The following is a 20,155-nucleotide window of genomic DNA, read 5'->3' on the forward strand; positions in this document are numbered from 1 at the left end:
GAAATGAAAATATACCAATACAAATATACTTGAGAAATGTGAACAAATTTCTTCATTTTTAGTAAAGCCACTTTTACCATGTGTCAATATGATTCCTTACCCAGCAATGCCAAATAAGAAATAGATTTCTGTGATGAGATTACTTTTCCTGGAATAAAAGAAGAAATTTATATAATTTTATCTGCTATGAAATATTAGATTCTCTATTTGAAGCTAAATTTGAGATGACATCAAGCATCTTTTCTGGTCATATGATACGAAAGTAGAAATCAACTAGAGAAGAAAGCTGGAACAGTCACAAATATGATACTGAATAATTATTGGATCAAGGAAGAAATCAAAACAGAAAAAAAATTCTAAATGAAAATGAACATGAAACTCAACATACCAAAATATATGGGATGGAGTAAATATGCTAAATGTTTATAGTAATACAGGCTTATTTCTAAAAACAAGAAAAATCTCAAATAAACAGTTTAACGTTACACATAAAGGAACCAGAAAAAGACAAATAAATGGAGCCCAAAATCAGTAGAAGGAAGGATATGATAAAAATCCCACTGGAAGTTAATGAAATAGAGACTAAAATGAAAATGGAAAGGATCAATGAAACTAAGCTGGTTCTTTGAAAAGATAAACAAAATTGATAAAATTTTACCTTGCTCTAAGAAAAAAAAAAGAGAAGGCTTAAATAAACAAAATCAAAAATGAAAGAGGAGAAATTACGTCAGATATCACAGAACTACAAAGGATTACAAGAGAATACCGTGAAAAAACATATGCAGACACATTAGATAAACTAGAAGAAGTGGATAAATTCCTAGAATCAAACAACATTCCCAAATTGAATCAAGATGAAACAAATAATCTGAATAGCCCAATCATTTGCAAGGAAGTTGACACCATTATCAAAAACCTCAGAAAATATAAAACTCCAGGACCAGATGACTTCTCTGGTGAATTCTACGAAACATTCAAAGAAGATTTAACACTCATCTTGCTCAAACTTTTCCGAAGTATTGAAGACAAGTGGACATTTCCAAATTTATTTTACAAGTTCAACATGACCCTGATACCAGCAACAAACAAAGAAAACACAAAAAAAGAAAATTACAGGGCAATATCGCTGATAAACATAGACGCAAAAATTCTCAACAGAATTTTAGCAAGTTGGATACAACAATACACTAAAAGGATCATGCATCATAATCAAGTGGGATTTCTTCCAGCATTGCAAGTATGGTTCAACATCCATAAATCCATCAGTGTGTTACACCACATTAACTAAATGAAAAATGAAATCACATGATCATCTCAATAGATACAGAGAAATCATTTGACAAGATTCAGCATACATTTGTGATAAAAACTCTCAGTTAAATGGGTATAGAAAGAAAATACCTCAATATAATAAAGGCCATATAAGTAAAACCCACAGCTAACATCATAGTCATTCGTGAAAAACTGAAAACTATTCCCCAAGCACAGGAGGAGGACGAGATGCACGCATTTGTCACTCTTATTCAACATGGTATTAGAAATCCTAGCAAGAACAATTAGGCAAGAAAAGTAAATAAATGGTGTCCAAATTGGAAAGGAAGAAGTAAAATTGTCACTATTTCTGAATGACGTCATTTTATAGAGAGAAAACCCTAAAGAATCCACCAGAAAACTATTAGAAATAATAAATGAAAAGAGCAAAGTTTTAGGGTACAAACTCAACATATAAAAATCAGTTGTGTTTCTATACACTAACAAAGAACTAGCAGACAGAAATCAAGAATACAATTCCACTTATAACTGCAAGAAAAAGATTAAAAGACCTAGGAATAAATTTAACCAAGGGGGTGAAAGACCTGGACACTGAATACTGTAAGACAATGTTGAAAGAAACTGAAGAAGGCACAAAGAAATGGCAAGATATTCTGTGCTCATGCATTGGAAGAATTAACATACTTCAAATGTGCATATTACCTAAAGTAGTCTGTGGATTCAGTGCAATCCCAATCAGAATCCCAATGACTTTTTTCATGGAAATAAAACAAAGAATCCTAAACTTATATGGAGTAAGGAAATACCCCGAGTAGGGAAAGCTATCCTGAGAAAAAAGAACAAAACTGGATGTGTCACATTCCTGAATTCAAAATATAATACAAAGTTGTAGTAATCCTAACAATATGGTATGGCAGAAAAACAGATACACAGATCAACGGAATAGAATTGAAAGCCCAGAAATAAAATAGCATATCAATGGACAGCTAATCTTCAATAAACAAGCCAGGAACATACAATGGAGAAAGGAAAGTCTCTTCAATATGTGGAATTGAGGAAAGTGGACAATCACATGCAACTGCACCACTCATCAAGCCATGCATCTACGTACAAAGTAGAGGAAGACGGGCACGGTTGTTAGCTCAGGGTCAGTCTTCCTCAGCAAAAAGAGAAGATTGGCAGTGGATGTTAGCTCAGGGCTAATCTTCCTCAAAAAAAAAAAAAAAACTGGGCTGAGGACATGAACAGACATTTTCCCAAACAAAATTTACAGATGGCCAATAGGCACATTAAAACATGTTTAACATTACTAATTATTAGGGAAATGCAAATCAAACCTGCAATGTGATATCATCTCACACTCACCAGAATGGCTGTTATTAAAAAGACTACAGATAAGTTTTGATGAGGCTGTAGACAGAGGAAACCCTCATACACTGCGGGAGGGAATGTAAACTGGGGCAGTCAGTTCTGAATACAGTATGGAGTTTTCTAAAAAATTAAAAATAAAAATATCCCATGATTCATCTATTCCACTTTTGACTATTTATCCAAAGAACACAGAAACACAAATAACATGATAGCTCTGTAGTCTTGGGCAAGTTATGTCACCACCTTTTCCTCATCTATAAAACGGGAGCTCACGGGGTTGCCTGGAGAGTAAACAGGATGATGTGAGCAAAGCATGTAGCCCTGTCCCAGATGCACAGAAATGCCCAGGACGTGGTGGGATTATTGTTTCACCTCAAAACTGGGCAGATTGCAGTAGATGCTCTCCAGGGTCTACATAAAGTAGTAATTATGGGGAGTTTTACCGTTTCTGGAATCAGGGGTGTGTGTGTTGTAGCCAAAGGAAGAAGCCTATGCTGAACCAGGGGGCAGGGCGGGCCAGGCAGCAGGAGCAAGTCCTCATGTTTTAGCACCATGTCCTCAAAAATGGCAAGACAGGGCATTGCGAAGGATCAATATTTTGATGAGAGGACAGTGGATACTATTTTCTTTCTTTTATCTCCAGTTTATAACTTTATAACACTGAGTGTTGAATAAATATTTTTTCTTAGGAAGTCATTTGTCTTTTATTAGAATTAGTCACCCCATTTTTAAAATCAAGTCTTAGGTTTACTAAGGAATCACAGAAGCTTAGACACTTAAAGATGAAAGGCGAACCCATCCTCCCACAAGCCTCCTTGTTTCTCCTTTTTAAAGATGGGAAACAGCTCCCAAGGTGACCCCTTCGATATTACAGGACCGTGAGCACTGAGGCAGGATCAGGACATCCCTCCCTCCTTTCTAGTGTGCGCACCTTTCATGGAGTGAACCCATCATTTCAAATTTAGCAACGTCATCCAGAGAACCCAGGACATGTCAGGCACAGGGCCAGGCCCTTTCATAACACTAACCTCATGTTTACAACCAGTGAAGATAATGAAACTCTCTGAGGCCACACTCGTATTCTCAGTCAACAGAGGATGACAGTCGGGCTCCCTGGACGTTCCTCGCAAAGGTCTCTTTAAAGACTTAACCAAGCCCAAGATTTATCAGGTTTAGGGGTACTTTCTTTTAAAGAGTATGAAAAGACACCATCCAGTGTCCATTCATAACCCCATAAATAATTCAGAGAATGAAACAAAGCTGTACTATAAAGGGATTGTAAGAATTTGGTTTGAAGAAAAAAGAAGACATTGAGTATGATTTGTCTTAGGGATGTATGCTAAGTTAGGAAATAGGAAGAATTTAGAATGAAATGTGTTCTAGGCATTGGTGTTGATGGTGCTGTGGTTTCCAGAGTGGAGTATGTAATACATACATGGTTGTATGGGAAGAATGTTGGAACTAATATTTGTATGTGTTTTTATCACATATTTTTAAATGGTTTATTTTGGTGTATGTTTTCTAATATACATTATGCATCTCTACCATACTTCTTGTGACTTATTATTTAGTAAATAAATAAATGTACATATATTGAATGTTTATTCATGAATAAAATAAAGCTAACAAAATTTTCTTAAAAAAGAAAAAGCAAGGAAACTCGCTTACCAAAAAGCAGGAATTATTATATAGCTATGCTAAGTAGAAAACTGTGTTTCTGGCACAGGAATAGACAAAATAGGGATTCAGCCCCATTTGTAAAGGTGAAGTTGTGCATACACAATGACTCCAGCTCTAGCTGTTTCCTTAGAGAAACTGGCTCGTGTAAGTGAACACACACAGTGGAAAAGAAGAGACAGCCCAGGAAGGGCTGGGTGAGCCTCTGGAACCTTAGTTATCACAGGGGTGGCAATGACGAACAGTGTGAGAAATGATGGATTAGTCAATAATTTGATGGAGAAATTGGATCCCCACATTCAGATTTTTACCTCACTCCCATAGACAAAAATTCAATTCAAAGCAGATCTAAGAAACAAATGTGCACAACAAAGTCTTGACGCTATTAGAAAAATACAAATGAGAATATGTTTATGCTTCAGGATAAGAAACAAACTTTCTGAAAGGTGAAAAATAGTTGAAATACATCGTCCCTGGTCCATTTGAGCAAGTTAAAGCTGGTTCATTTAGTGTACAATTCTTCTCGCCCAAGGTCACAGAAGAAGGAAGGAACAAGTTTCCACTTGTGGTTCTGGTGGAATTGTCACGGAGAAACGTGATGACCTGTTAGGGCAGCAGCATCCAGGGTGCAATAAGAGAGGAGGGCTTTGTGTGTTAGGAGAAAGCCCACGATCGCCTTTCTAGAATGAATTCTTGTGTCAGGCTGGGAAGCAGCCCATTTCAGAGGGAGACAATTGACGCTATCTGTTACTGCCAGGACAGCAGTTTTTAAAAATCGACTGAATAGCAATCAGTGTGGAGGTCATGGAAAACTACACGTTTTCAGCTTCCAACCTAAGATTCTGATATATTTTGTCAGATGTCATGCAAAACATCTACTTTTGTTCAAACCTCCCAGGTGTGTCTGATGCAGGTGGTCCAGGGACCATAGTTTGAGAAACACTGTTTTAGCAGCTTAAACTCTAACCTGGAGTTGAGGCTAAGAGTTCATGCAAAAAGTTGGAAGACCCAACATGCAAGAGACCATACACATGTGAACCCAGCATTTCTGTACTGATGTACTAAGTTTATATCCTTAAACCTGGACCAATATGTCAGCCACAACACATTCCTAAGTGACTTTTCGGTTCAATGCATACTATGCATTATCTGATTGTTCACCCCAAGTATCCCTTAATCTTACTTATTGAGAAAAAATAATCTGATAGACTCATTCAAGTTTAAGATTTGACCATGTCAATGTTGGGGGAAGGGTGGAAAGGAGCTTTGGCTTTACTAGTTTAAGACAGAACAGTTCTGGCTGTGGCTGAACTTCAAAAGAAGGTGTCAGTAGAATACAATGGTCGGCATCTCTACAACCATCACTTTATTCCTAGACTTTCACTGTGTCAACAGTGCAATGCTTGGTTATGGTGAGGGAAATATCAGTTTGCTGAAAGATAAATCAGATACTAGCTTGAGGTCTTCATGAAGTCCAAAGTCTTCATTCCATCATTTCCCATTCTCCTGAGTAAGACAGGAGCTCCTTTCCCAGCCATTTTCTCTGTGTAATGATTGGATAAATGATTAGGTACCACTAGCCTTCCCATGTTGCTCTCCCAAATGTCTCCCGGAACACATCAACTCGTGGTAATTTGTCTGTCCCAGGAAGCAGATAGAATGGACTCCACCAGCTCCTGGGAGAACTGAAAGAACATGCTGTGTGTAGACTGATAGCCTAAGGCCTGGAGATGGGAGCTGGGTCTTTAGGAAAGTGCTATGCCTCATTGCTGATGGGAGCTGGGCACTGAGCTCAGGATCTCTCATGATCAAAGCACAGTGAAGTCAGGGCAGGAAGGGAGGCAGGGGCTGGTCTAGCCTGTGTGGCAAGGCTGCTCTCAGCAGCCACAAGCAAAATTTTTAGTGCAGGACAGGGGAGGTATGAATCACTGTGCCACTCCCAGGCAGCACAGTAATACACAGCAGAATCACTTTCTTCTAGATTTTTGATTGAAAGTTTACAAGTCATCCCTGTGCCTCGAGAAACATGGTATTTCCGTGAAGTGATTCCAGATGCTGCCACAACCTTTGAGCTGGAGAGTTGGTAGTAGAGAAGGCGTTGTGGGGCTGTCCCCTCCTGGTGTTGGTACCAGTGGATGTAGTCGCTGGTTTGTTGAATACCACAAGTGATTTCAGCAGATGACCCAGCCTGTCTGGTGAGTGACATCTGTGTGCCTTCCATGTTGGAAGATACCTGAGTGGCTGCATTGGGAACAACAAAAAGTATGAGAAAGATCTAATAGAATTCCTTAGTACCGCCTCCCATTGCCAAAAAAAGAAAAATCCGAGGAGCATGGAGGCAGCACACTTACCAGGAGCCAGGAAAGCTAGAAGGAGGGCGACAGCTCGCAGCATGCCTTCCTCCTCCGGCCTTAGAAGGAAAGGGACAGATGACAGGAGGGGCAGACACCCTCTCACACTCCAGACCTGCTCCAAAGACAGGGAGCCCAGGACACAAGGAGGGAGTCAGAGCAGGGCTCTGGACAGCTGTCACAGGCAGCAGTGAGTGAGGGCTCTCCTAGAAGACCACCCAGCTGATGACCCAGAGCGGGTGGGGCTCTCAGAGGCCTGGGGAGGAGCCCTGCCTCTCTGCTCAGCCCATTTCCTGAGAGCCTCCTGGGGCAGGCTGAGAGCAGGCTCTCTGCAGAAGAGGAAGAGCCAGGAGCCCTGAGAGCCCAGAGCAGAGGGAGGGACAGCCTGAGCCCATGGAGGGGGCAGGAGAGCCATGGAGGCAGCTCCGTGTTCCCTGGTGCAGGGAGCGGTCCTGAGTCGGGGGACTTCCCTGCAACTCAGGGTTCAGTGGTCATGCTGCTGCCATGGGCTTGTCCTGTGATGCAGCTTCTGTATTCTCACCCTGAACCGCCTTCCTCTCACATCTGTCAGTAAACTGTGAGGCACCCACAGCAAAGCTGACAAGCACTGAACCTGCTTTAGTAAAAGAATTAGGATCAGTTATGTTAATGAACATTTGAATCTCCTCAAAGTCAAATGGATGTGTGTGTATATGTCTATGTGTGTTTATGTGTGTGTGTGTGGCAAGCCAGTTTCTTAGATGATTTCTCTTCATCCTCTAGGAAAAAGGCCATCTCACATAGAGTTAGCAGGTTTAGTAACAAAAAAATATGCAGAGTGCTATCCAATACTTGGGGCACACACGAACCGAAAAAGTTTTTATTGCTTATCTGCAATCCAGGTATCCTTGGGCATCCTGTGTTTTATTACGCAGCCCTCCTCTCGGGAAGTGTACCCATATCTGTGATTTACTTGGATTCACAGATGGGTAGATAGGTGATCAAACAAGAATAGTGAATTCATGGGAGAACTGAGTGGTGTGTGCAGATTTTCACCCCTCGCTTTTATAAATGTCTTTGGACACATGTTTACAGTATTCACAGTAGAATGGAGAAAAATGCCCTCTCCATCATTGTTCTGGCCTCTCTCTCAGGTGGTTCCTTTCTGCCATCCTAACAGACAGCTGGGAAAGGAGGAAGGGAGGGGAGTGGGGCTGCTCATCCTTCTGCCTTGGGGACCACACGTGCAGAGACATGAGGTGTTGCAGCAGCAGCTCTACAAGAGAACATTCCAGGTCCCTATGCAGGAAGCAGCTCAGTGCCACGGAGTCCCAGCACATCCCTGCTGGACAGGGTGGTTTACAGCTAAGAGAGGAGAAAATGCCATCACACTAGAGTGGAAAGAAAATTCCTTAAAAAGTAACAAAAGAAAACTACTCCACAAGACTGTAAAATATATACAGCTACAGTAATGAAAAGAGGGTACTGTTGGTGGAAGAATATATTCATTGAACAGAATATGAAAAAAAAAGAAGGAAGAGAGAGAGCAGAAAGGGCTGTGTGAGCCTCTGGAACATTAGTTTTCACAAGGGTGGCGATGAAGAGCAGTGTGAGAAATAATGGATTGGTCAATAATTTGGAGGAGAAATTGGATCTCCATACTCAGATTCCTACCTTATTCCCATACACAAAATTTCAATTCAAAGCATATCTGAAACATAAATGTGCAGAACAAAACCTTAACACTATTAGAAAAATATAAATAAGAATATGTTTATGCTTAAAGGTAAGGAGCAAGCTTTTTAAATATTGCAAGGTAAGGAATAAACTTTCATAGATCTGCAAAATAGTAGAAGTGCATGGCTCGTCAGACAGTAGAGCAAGTTAAAGCTGGTTCATGCACTGGACAATTCTTCTTGCCTGAGGTCACAGCAGTGAGAAGGAAGTGGAGTTTCCACTTGTGGTTCTGGTGCAAATGTCATGGAGAAATGTGATGACCTGTTAGAGCAGCAGCATCCAGGGTGCCATAAGAGAGGAGGGCTTTGTGTGTTGGCAGGAAGCCCATGAGCACCTTTCTAGAATGCATTCTGGTGTCAGGCTGGGACCAGCCCATTTCAGAGGGAGAAAGGGCACCCTATCTGTTCCTGCCAATACAGCAGTTCTTAAAAACCAATTGGAATAAGAATCAGAGCAGAGGTCATTAAGAAACACACATTTCTGCTTTCATCCTAAAATTCTGACTTATCTCACAGGATGATACCCAGAACCTGTACTTTTATTCAAACATCCCAAGTGCTTCTGATGTAGGTGGGCCATGGACCACAGTTTGAGAAACACTGTTCTAGGAACTTCAACTCTAAGCTGGAGTCAAGGTTAAGAGATCTGGCAGAAAGTTGGAGGATCCAATATGCAAGAGACCACACAAGTGTGAATCCAGCATTTCTGTACTTCAGTATTAATTTTATATCCTTAAACCTGGACCAATATGGCAGCCACAACCCTTTTCCTATATGACTTTTCAATTCAAATATAGACTATTCATTGTCTGGTTGTTCACCCAAAGAGTCCCTTAATTTTATTATTGAGAAAAAACAATCTGATAGACTCATTCCAGTTTAGGACGTGGCCAGGTCAAGGTTGGGGGAGGGGTGAAGGGAGCTTTGGCTTTACTTGTCTAAGACAAAGCAGTTCTGGGTGAGGCTGAAATTCGAAAGAAGCTGTGAGTAGAATACCATGGTTGGCATCTCTACAGCAATCACCTTGTTCCTACACTTTTACTGTCTCAATAGTGCCATGGTTGGTTATGGTGAGGGAAATATCAGTTTGTCCAAAAGATAAATAAGATCCCAGCTTGAAGTCATCATGAAGTCCAAAGTTTTCATTCCATCACTTCTCATTCTCCTGAGTAAGACAGGAGCTCCTTTCCCAGCCATTTCTCTGGGAAATGATTGGATAAATGATTAGGCACCACTAGCCTTCCCACATTGCTCTGCTAAATGTCTCCCCAAACAGATCAAGCCTAGGTGACATTTTCTGTCCCAGGAAGCAGACTGAATGGACTCCACCAGCTCCTAGGAGAGCTGAAAGAACATGCTGTCTGCCAGACTGCTTGCCTAAGGCCTGGAGATGGGAGATCCTTCTTTAGAAAACTGCTATGGTTTATGGGGGAGCAGGGAGGCCAGTGGGATATGAGGGTGAAGACTGGGCGCTGAGCTCAGAGTCTCGCTTTGTTCACAGCACAGTGAACTCAGGGCAGGATGGGAGGCAGGGGCTGGTCTATCCTGTGTGTCAAGGCTGCTCTTGTCAACCACAAGCAAAATTTTCAGTGCAGGACTGAGGAGGTCTGTATCACTGTGCCTCTCCCAGGAAGCACAGTAATACAGAGCAGAATCACTTTCTTCCAGACTTTGGATATAAAGATTACAGGTCCTCCCTGTGCCTTGATAAGCTTGGTATTTCTGTGAACTGATTCCTGATTCCACCACAACCTTTGAGCTGGAGAGGTGGTAGTAGAGAAGTCGTCGTGGGGCCATCCCCTCCTGGAATCGGTACCAGTGGATGTAGTCGCTGCTTTGTTTAAGATCACAAGTGATCAAAACAGATGACCCAGCTTGCCTGGTGAATACTATCTGTATCCCTTCCATGTTGGAAGATACCTGAGTGGCTGCAATGGGAACAACAAAAAGTAACGAGGAAGAGCTAATAGAATCCCTCAGTACGGCCTCCCGTTGCCAAAAAAGAGACAAATCCCAGGAGCATAGAGGCAGCACACTTACCAGGAGCCAGGAAAGCTAGAAAGAGGGTGAGAGCCCACAGCATGCCTTCCTCCTCGGGCCTTAGAAGGAAAGGGACAGATGACAGGAGGGGCAGACACCCTCTCACACTCCAGACCTGCTCCAAAGACAGGGAGCCCAGGACACAAGAAGGGAGTCAGAGCCGAGCTCAGGACAGCTGTCACAGGCACACAGTGACTGAGGGGCTCTCCAAGAAGACCACTCAGCTGAGGACCCAGAGGGGGTGGGGCTGGCGGAGGCCTTGGGAGGAACTCTGCCTCTCTGCTGAGCCCATTTCCTGAGGGCCTCCTGGGGCAGGCTGAGAGCAGGCCCTCTGCAGAAGAGGAGGAGCCAGGAGCCCTGAGAACCCAGAGCAGAGGGAGGGACAGCCTGAGCCAATGGAGGGGGCAGGAGAGCCATGGAGGCAGCTCCATGTCCCCTGGTGCAGGTAGTGGTCCTGAGTCGGGGGACTTCACTGCAACTCAGGGTTCAGTGTTCATGCTGCTTCCATGCGCTTGTCCTGGGATGCAGCCTCTGTACTCTCGCCCTGAACCACCTTCCTTTCACATCTGTCAGTAAACTGTGAGGCACCCACAGCAAAGCTGACAAGCACTGAACCTGCTTTAGTAAAAGAAATTGGAGGCAGCCAGCCGGGGGGCATAGTGGTTAAGTTCAGGCCCTCCTCTTTGGTGGCCTGAGGTTCGCAGGTTTGTATCTGGGGCAGACCTTTGCACTGCTCCTCACGCCATACAGCGTATGTTCTTTCCATACAAGTTTAAAAGGACCTGTCTGTGAACATTTTCATACACTCAGTCTGGCCTCGGACATGGATGGGAAGCAATGACTCTAATCAAATCATTACTCATCACATGAGACTAAAATAGGAGTTGACAGTGGAGGAGAGAGGAAGCCACACTAGGTGGACAAAGGGGCCCAGTTCCTGTCCCTGGGCCCTGTGCTGCGCTGTGCCACCCTGCAGCTTCCCAGACAGCAGCAGCATCTCTTGCCAGTGCTGGGGCAGGGATGGGCAGGCACTGTTTCCAGGGAAGCTGAGTGTAGCCCAGAAACCTCAATGAAAGCTTCGCATCCTGCCTGCTCTTCCCACGGGCTCTGTGACTGCCAGGCGCGTGCGGTCTTCAGGGAACTGCAGGTTCTGATCCGCTCCACGTGGTGCCAGCCTTCCAGAGTTCCTTTCCCTGTGAATGGACCAGTCATGGGCTCAGCCTGGGATCCCAGCTCCCTGGAAAGCCAATGACATAATCTGATACAGTGAGCTGAGGGGAGATGGTCCTTCTCAGGAAGGAGCTGCCAAAAAGGACCCTTTGGAGAGTTTGACGTGAGACCTTGTAACTCTGTGAGGTTATATTACTTTGAAAAAGAGCATGACGGCTCGAGTCCAAGCACTGCCACTTAGAGGATGTGTCCTGGGAAAGTCTCTGTAAGTGGGAACAATGACGCTTCTTCTGGATTCATCATCCACCACGTGTCAGGGATTGTGCCAAGTTGGTTGTTTTTTAATTAGACGTTATCTAAGACAGTCTTAGGTACAATTTAACTCTTGTAACAAACTAATCCTTATAACAATACTTCAAAGTAGTTATAATCCACCATATTTGACAGATGAGATCATAGGCATCTTAGAAAAAGTTTCTCCTGCTGGGATCACTTATGAAGTGGGTCATAGAGCCTGGATTCAAACCCAAGTCCAACAAATCCCAAAACCCATGTCACCATCCATTCAATACACATAGAACTCAGTACATATTTATAGATTTTCTTTTTAAATTGTAACGTGTAAAGGATCATGAAGAAAATGTCAGAAAGTTTGCAGAAACTCAAAAATAACCCTTACATGCCAGCAAGCAAAGAGCAGAAGATATTCTTGAAGAGCAGTTATTGAATTAATAGTGGTGGACCTCAAAAGGTAGTAGAAATTTCTTCTAGCACTTTTGAGTTGAGCGGCTCAACTTTCGTAAAAGTTAATTTTTTTAAGTCATAAAAGAAATCACTGATCCATGAAATGATTACAAATATCCTTCAATGAATGTCAAACATTATGTGTATTTATTCCTTCCTTGAAATCATAAAGCAGGTGTTACTGATCCCCATTTTGCAGATGAAACAGAGGATTAGGGATGTTAAGTAACTTAACTCGTGGTTGCCTGGCTAATAAAGAGCACACCAAAAATTTGAACTAAGTCTGCCCGTTTCCAGGGCCTGTGCCCTAAGTAACTTAGTTGACTGTTTGCTATTCAGGGATTAACTTCTGTCTTCATTGGGCCGTTGCATTTGAATGCAAAATGTGATGTTCTTATACTTCCTATTTGTTTTCAATTTCCTGCTTCCCGCTCAAAAAGTACAGTATTTTGATTACATTTAGTTACTTAGACTACCTTCTAGCACCCCCTCCTGGCTATTTTGAGTTAATTTTTCTGTATGGAGGAGGTAAGGAGCTAAATTCCTTCTTTTACCCATGGATGTCAGTTGTCTCAGCACCATTTGTAGAAAAGACTATGCTTCCACCATTGAATTAACTCAGCACGTTTCTCAAAAACCTGTTGACCGACAATATAAGGGTTTATGTCTGGACTCTCAGTTCTCTCCGTTGACCTGTGCGTTCTCCTTGCCCTAGGACCACACTGGCTTGATGACTGCGATTTTATTTTTATGTAACTTTGCAATCAGGTACCGTACGGCCTTGCTTGAAAGGCCTGCCCTGCTGTCCCCTGAGACCTCAATTTTGTAAGTAACAAAACTTGTCAGACCCTCTGGGGTGTGTGGCATCGTCAGTCTCAACATCCAAATCTCATTTGGGGGGCTCCCTCCCACCACTGCTTTTGCAGGGTGACCATAACAGTCTTCCAACTTTGTTCTTTGTCAAATTATTTTGGCTAGTCTAGGTCATTTGTGTTTTCATATAAATTTTAGGATGAGCTTGTTAACTTTTGCCCCAAATGCCTGCTGCATTGAATTTATAGATCAATTTGGGAAAAATTGCCATCATGACAATACTGAATCTTCTAATCCATGGACATGGACTCTCCCTACATTTATTTAGATGTTCTTTAATGTCCTTCTGCATTGCTTTACGGTTTCAGCATATATGTGTTGTTTTTCTTTTGTTAAATTAAGTTCTAAGTATTTTACTCTTTTTGGCCTTATTGTGAATGTAATTGTTTTGTTTTTTTACTTTCATTGTCAAATTGTTCATTGCTGGTACATAGAAATACAATTGATATTTTCTATGTTCAGTATCTGTATGTGTGACTTGGCTAAACTTGTTTATAGGTCTGAGTTTTGGTTTTATGTGTGTGGAATCCATGGAATTTTCTACATATAGGATCATGTCATCTGTGGATTGAGACTGTTTTTCTTTTTCTTTTCAATCTGCTAGATATCTTTAATTTTGTTTTTTTCTTCTTGCAGTGTCTAGAACTTCCAATAAAATGTTGAATAAAGTGGCAACAGCGGACAGCCTTGTCTTGAGCCTGGTCTTTGGAGAAAAGCATTCAGTCTTTCAACATGAAGTGTGATTTTTCAAATGCTCTGTATGTGTCTATTAAGGTGATCATGTGGTTTTTTCCTATAATTAGTCAATATGGTGTATGACATTAATTGATCTTTGGATGTGAAATCAACTCTTTGTATGTAGGATAAATTCCCCTTGGTCATATTTATAATCCATTATGTACATTTCTGGATTCAATTTGCTTTACTTTGGTCAGGATTTTTCTATCTGTGCTCATGATTTTTGTACCTACTGACCTCTGGATTTCTTATTACGCCTTTGGCTTTGATATCGGGGTAATGCTGGTCTCAGAGAACACACTGGGATGTGTTCCCAGCTCCTCTGTGTTCTGAATGAATCCTTCTTGGAAAGAAGGATCGTTCTTGTAAACCTTCCTTAAATGTTTGATAGATTCTCCAATGAAACCATCTGGGCCAGGGATTTTCTTTGTGGAAAGATTTGAATTAATATTTCAGTTTCTTTACTTCTTGTACATAGGTCTATTCAGTATTTTTACTTATTCTTGAGTTTTTTTGTTAATTCACGTTTTCTAGGAAGTTATCAATTTCTTCTAAATTATCCAGTTTGTTGACATAAATTATTTATATGATTCTCTTATAATCACTTTTTAATTTCTGTAGGATTGGTGATAATATTCTTTTTTTCTTGATTTGGTAATTTGTGTCTTCTCTCATTTCTTCTTGGTAATTCTAGCTTGAAGTTTGTCAAATTTGTTGATATTTCCAATGAACTAACCTTTATTTTCATTGGTTTTTCTATCTGTTTTCTGTTTTCCATTTCAATTATTTCCATTCTAATTTTTATTATTTCCTCTATTCTGTTTGGGCTGGGTTTAGCTTGATCTTCTTTCTCATAACTGATTTTTAGATCTTGCATCTTATTCAATATAGGCATTAAAATCCATAAATTCCCCCATAGGCAGTGCTTTAGTGACATCTTATAAATTTAGAAGTATTGTGTTTTCTTGAATACCTTGGTTTTCAGCAGATTTCCTATGACGTGTCTACATGTGGATCTCTTTGCATGTATCCTAATCAGTGGTTTCTTAGCTTATTAGATGTGTGGATCAATATATCTCAACAAATTTGGGGATTTGGGGCCATTATTTCTTCAAATATTTTGCCTGATAATTCTTGTTCCTTCTTCTCTTTTTCTGAGAGTCCCCTTACGTGTATGTCGGTATGCTTCATGTTCTCTCATATGTCTCTGAGCTCTGTTCAGTTTTTCTTCATCTTTTTTTTCCTCTGTTATTCAGATTGGATAATTTACATTGTTGTACCTACAAGTTTGCAGATTGTGTCTTTTGCCAACTTGAATACTCTCTTAACCCCTTGTACTGAATATTTCACTTCAATCATGATACTTTTCTACTCTAGATTTTATTGGTTTAACCTGTTTATTTTTTAAATTATCTTCTTCTTGAGAATCCATGTTTGTTGATTTATTGTTATCCTAGTTTAATTTAAACATTATTTTCTATATTTCTTTGAAAATAATTATCAAAGCTGCTTTGGAGTGTTTCTAAATAAAATATCTGGATACGTTGAGAGACAGTTTGTATTGAATTGCAGGTTTTGGTTTTGATTTTTTTCTCCTGAGATTAGTCACAAATTTCTGATTTTTGCCTGTCTTCTAATTATTTATTACACAATATTTTATTGACAATATGTTGTAGCAGCTCTAGATTCTGATTTTTCCTCCATAAATTTGTGCCATTGCTGTTTGTTTGCTTAGAAACTTACGTGAGCTAAATCTGTGAAATTATATCCTTTGTGGTATGTGACTGCAGATGTCTATTCTCAGTTTTTTTCTTTTTAATTCACTTAATTTTAACCCTAATTTCTTAGGGGTCACCTTGAATCCCCAAAGCTTAGTGGTAGCCTATGGTTAGTCAGAGATTGTGCTCAAGCTGCTTGATTGGGACTCTCATCCTCTGCCACGTGGATATGTGTATGAACTGGGGAGCACATTCAAATTACAGGCCATTTTGGTTCTTCCCCAGCTTGTATATTTTGCTGAGTCCTTTCATGTCTCCTCCAGAAATGCTCACAGCCTCAGGGTTGACCAGGAGTCTTGGGCTAGCTCAGGCTCTTTGGGTCTCTGCTAAGCATGCACACAGCTTCAGCCAAGCATGTGCTTGCTACTGCCACAACCACAACTTCAAACCAGCAGAGCCTCTGGCCCTTCTCTCTTGCATAGCACTGAGGTTGTCAGTTCACCAATCCATCACTTCCCACCCCAAATCAAGTCAGTTCCCTTCAACTGTGTGGTTTTCCCCCGAGTCCTCAGGGCCTGTCCTAACCTGCAAGAACCTTCATGCCCATTGAGCTGGGTATTAGGAGGTGGGAAAGGAATGGGAGCAGCTCCAGGCAAGAACACCACTGTCGTTGCATGAATTCTGCAGCTTTTCAAGCATAAGCACTTCTCAATTGCTGTATGCAATTTTTCCTTTCCTGAGGGCTGAAATGCTAAGTTTAGGTCATCTAGTCCAGTTTTATAATTGCTTTTCAAAAAGAGAACTTACTGATCTCCTCACTTGACCAGAACCAGAAGGGCTTGCTAGCATTCACATTTATATCATGTAAAGCATACATATTATTATGTTTTAATTAAAAAATTGGCTTTACTTAGGAGCCACAAATAATTCCAAGATATGTCAGCTTGTTGTGGCTGCAATGCGGTTAGCCTGACAGGTGGAAAGTGAGCCCAGAAACTGGAAGACTTGGTCTGACCATCTTCCTCAGACTCCTTTCAAAGTGAGAAGGCAGTTAAACCACCCCAGAGTCTCTACGATTTACAGCAGTTTAATGGCTGGAAAGGGAAGCCTTCCAACCCCTATACCTTTCTCTGTTTATTTTACCACACACATAACCTCAACTGTGTGACTTCGATGAGGTCAAGATGTAGGACACAATCTTTCCTTGGGATTCTCAGCCATTCTTTCTCCTGTACCAGGTTTGTTCTTGTCTGTAATCCAGGTAGACGTTCTCATAAGAAAACATGCCCCTCTTGAAGTGTGTTATCTGACACGAAGAAAGCACGGGAGGCAGGCTGCTTCTGAGTGTGAGGAGGTCACATCCCTGACCTGCTGCCTCAGTCTTCTCACTGCTCCTTTATCTTCCCCTTCCCTGATTGTGAGAGTAAGGCAAACTTTTTATACAAATGTGGAAAGACAAAACTAAAAATCATCTGTCCTTCACAGGACTCAGCAACATCAGTGTGAGAGTCTAGTTTCTTTCCTTTTAGTTTGTGTTTGTAAGTTACATGATTGTGGTCACACTGCCCATGTTATTTATACCTCGTCTAAAAATTAAAAGGTCAGGTTCAGTTTATTGTAGAAATTTTGGAATCTCCAGATATCTATGTGAGTCAACTGGTTATTTTCTTCTAGTCTTTCTAATTTGCACATTTATATTTAGGTTTTTTAAAAATTTTTATCAACTAAGGTCTTACCATCATCTAGTTTTATTTATTACATATTTGCTTTTATGTTGTTGTATATGCACTTTCTACGTTGTTATAAAATATAAATATAATTTTAAGTGGATGTAAGATATTTCATGGCAATATAATTATCTAACTTTTCTTCTACTCTCAGACATTTAGCTTTTCATGGTAACTTTTAGAGGGAAAATCTACGTAATGGAAAATAAGTATTATTTCCTCAGGCATATATCCTAAGAAAATAATTCAAGGGTGGAAAGACAGGGTCAAATTCAGGAATAAGATGAGGCTCAGGAGGCCCTGCCCTCAGCCTCAGGAAGCACTCATAGTTCTCGCACTCTCTGGGGACACCGATTTTGAAAATATGTGGGATAAATCATTTGTACCAAAACTCAAATTTACTTGCACTTGTTTAGTATATGCAAACTTGTCAGCAAAGTGGTAGAAAAGAAATAGCAGTGGGTAGTAATTCTTTCTCTATATGAATATTTTTAGACATACATAAGTGAATCCATTTTGCCAGATTTGTGCAAGTGATAGATGCTATGTTAAAGGATTCCACCTACAAGAAATAAAGTAAAACTTTACTTGATGGTCTCATTTTTGTTAGCCTAAGTCTCTTGTGGATTAAACATGTGTATCTCTGATTTAAAGTGTTATGCATGTAAGTTGTGATTTTGAAAAAATACTGTCCTACTTTCCTGGAATGTGATGCTATTTCTCCTTCCCCTTTCCTACCATGGAGGATCTGAAGAAGCTGAGGAAAAGCAGAACAGTGAAAACCTACTTTTAGAGCTATGAGTACTACTTTAGTTAACGTAAGTCTTTGAAAATGAAACTGTAACCACAAAGCAGTTAAATATGGAGCATTTTCTTTGAGTAGATTCAAAGTAAAATTCAAAGAATATGAGTGTGAATGTATAACCAGATTTGTCATATTTACTTGAATTTATCAGTCATTTTTGCTAATGTCACATTTCTTAACATTTTCTGCATAGGTATAAATTTGTGAAGTATTAAAAATACCTCAGAGTCCCAAATTTCTAAATAATCAGCATGAGTTCATTATTGTTGACTTAGTCAGAATGTCTCCATGTCAGACGTCGTTTATCCACAAACCCTAACTTAGAAAGCTGTGAGGGTCGCAGTCCTATGAGATGTGGTCCTCTTATTGTCTCCATTTGCACCTGAGGCAAGTGAGACTAGAGTAGGTGAGTAACTTGTCCAAGGTCACACAGCGAACAAGTGGCAGAGCCAGGACACAGGCCCACCCAGTGTGGCTCCAGGGTCCGCTCCATCCCTGCACTGGGATGTCTCTCAAGTGCTCTGGAGCCTCAGAGATGCAGGATGTGATCGTCAGAGCAGCAGCTCGTGCTGGGCCTCAAGGTGGGCACGTGGGTGAGTCCCTTCAGGTCATCACAGGAAATAGTTCATGCTCAGAGACACAAGCAAATAAACTGAAGTCAACTGTAGCAGCAGCGACTCTGCCTAATGGTTTAGTCACAGAAGGGAGAGGTCGTGGATGGACTCGGAGTCGTGGAGAAGCAGAGGCGGCCGGAGTCGTGGTGGGTGGCGGCCCCGTGCCCGCAGCAGAAGCACCCGACACGCTGCGGCCCCTTCTTTCCGCAGCAGTGGTTGACGTGAGGCAACAGTGTGAGCGTGTGAATAGAAGATCCTCTTCTAAAACGCCTTAAATAGATTCTGTGTGGCCACAGCCATAAGTGACTATAACACAGCTCTTCTTCAGGACACAGACTTTGTCATAAAAACATAAGGCAATATAGTGCTTTGCCTTTACATTACATCTCAAATATTTTTGTGTTCTCTCTTTTCTAGAGTGAAAAACCCTTCTGGAAAGTCACCGGAGGGAAAAGGACTAGAGATGCGTTCTCCCTATTGAAAGCTGAAATGCTGACCTCCAGTGCTGACTTCACTGAACGGCTAACAAAGAATTTAGTCATCCTAATACCTCACAGACACTGTCCCACATCCACGTACATCTAGTAGCCTGCCTGTGGCTGTAAGATAAAGAAATGATCTGTCTTGTATTCAGTGAGACCGAGTCTGTTTGTTAATGAATCCTTGCAGAAAAGACTTGTGCTGCGTTCCTTATAAAAGACTTCTTCATATATTGGAATGACACGGGTTTAGTAAGCAAAGTATATTGTCATTTTGATACACAGATTGGAAAATTTCTTTCATGTCTCATATTCTCTTGTATTTTTATTTTAACCCCTACGTTTCCCTTGTGTTTTTTAACTCATGCATGTGCGCTCTTCATACAATTTTAAAAAGTAATAAAATCCAACATATAAAAATGATTCATTTTATTTTCTTTGTTTTGCATTATGTATTTGGCCAAAAATGTTGGAATTATGAAAGGGAGAGAAGGAGCAATTGTCAATGCATATAAAAGGTCGCCAGACATTTTGCATTTCTTTTATCATGAAATTGTATCTTTCTCCTAGAGTATGGTTCTGAAATAGTCTGATGAATCCTACTTTCAACCAACACTGTGAAATCATTGCCCATTTTCCCTTTATGTTTATCTAATTTAAATTAAAATAAAATAAATTATATGGTGAGATATTTTTTCAAACATGAATTTCACCTCAATGCTTCATGGGAAGACAGCTTGTTTGTAAGATTTCTTTCATTATCCCTTGAGTCATTCAAGAAAAACTCAATTGTGTTTAGTGGGAATGGTGTTGGTTTGGGTGGAAACTGACCATTTTGTGCAGATCTAATCAAATCTATCT

General features: G+C 40.8%; 1 protein-coding gene across 1 annotated transcript in view; it reads right to left on the reverse strand.

Moving 5' to 3' along the window:
- Positions 1–38: 38 nt before the first annotated feature.
- LOC103540610 (uncharacterized) overlaps positions 39–20,155 on the reverse strand; it is a 90,926-nt gene continuing 70,809 nt past the window's right edge. Inside the window, exons 8-11 of the mRNA XM_070615432.1 lie at positions 11,516–11,619; positions 10,427–10,541; positions 6,672–10,314; positions 39–6,561 (exon numbers count right to left, since the gene is read on the reverse strand). Of these exons, the coding sequence (XP_070471533.1) occupies positions 9,803–10,314; positions 10,427–10,541; positions 11,516–11,619 (731 nt within the window). The 3' untranslated portion in view covers positions 39–6,561; positions 6,672–9,802. The remainder of the gene's footprint in view (positions 6,562–6,671; positions 10,315–10,426; positions 10,542–11,515; positions 11,620–20,155) is intronic.

The sequence above is a fragment of the Equus przewalskii genome, chromosome 4, assembly GCF_037783145.1.
Source record: "Equus przewalskii isolate Varuska chromosome 4, EquPr2, whole genome shotgun sequence".
NCBI classification, from domain to species: Eukaryota; Metazoa; Chordata; class Mammalia; order Perissodactyla; family Equidae; genus Equus; species Equus przewalskii.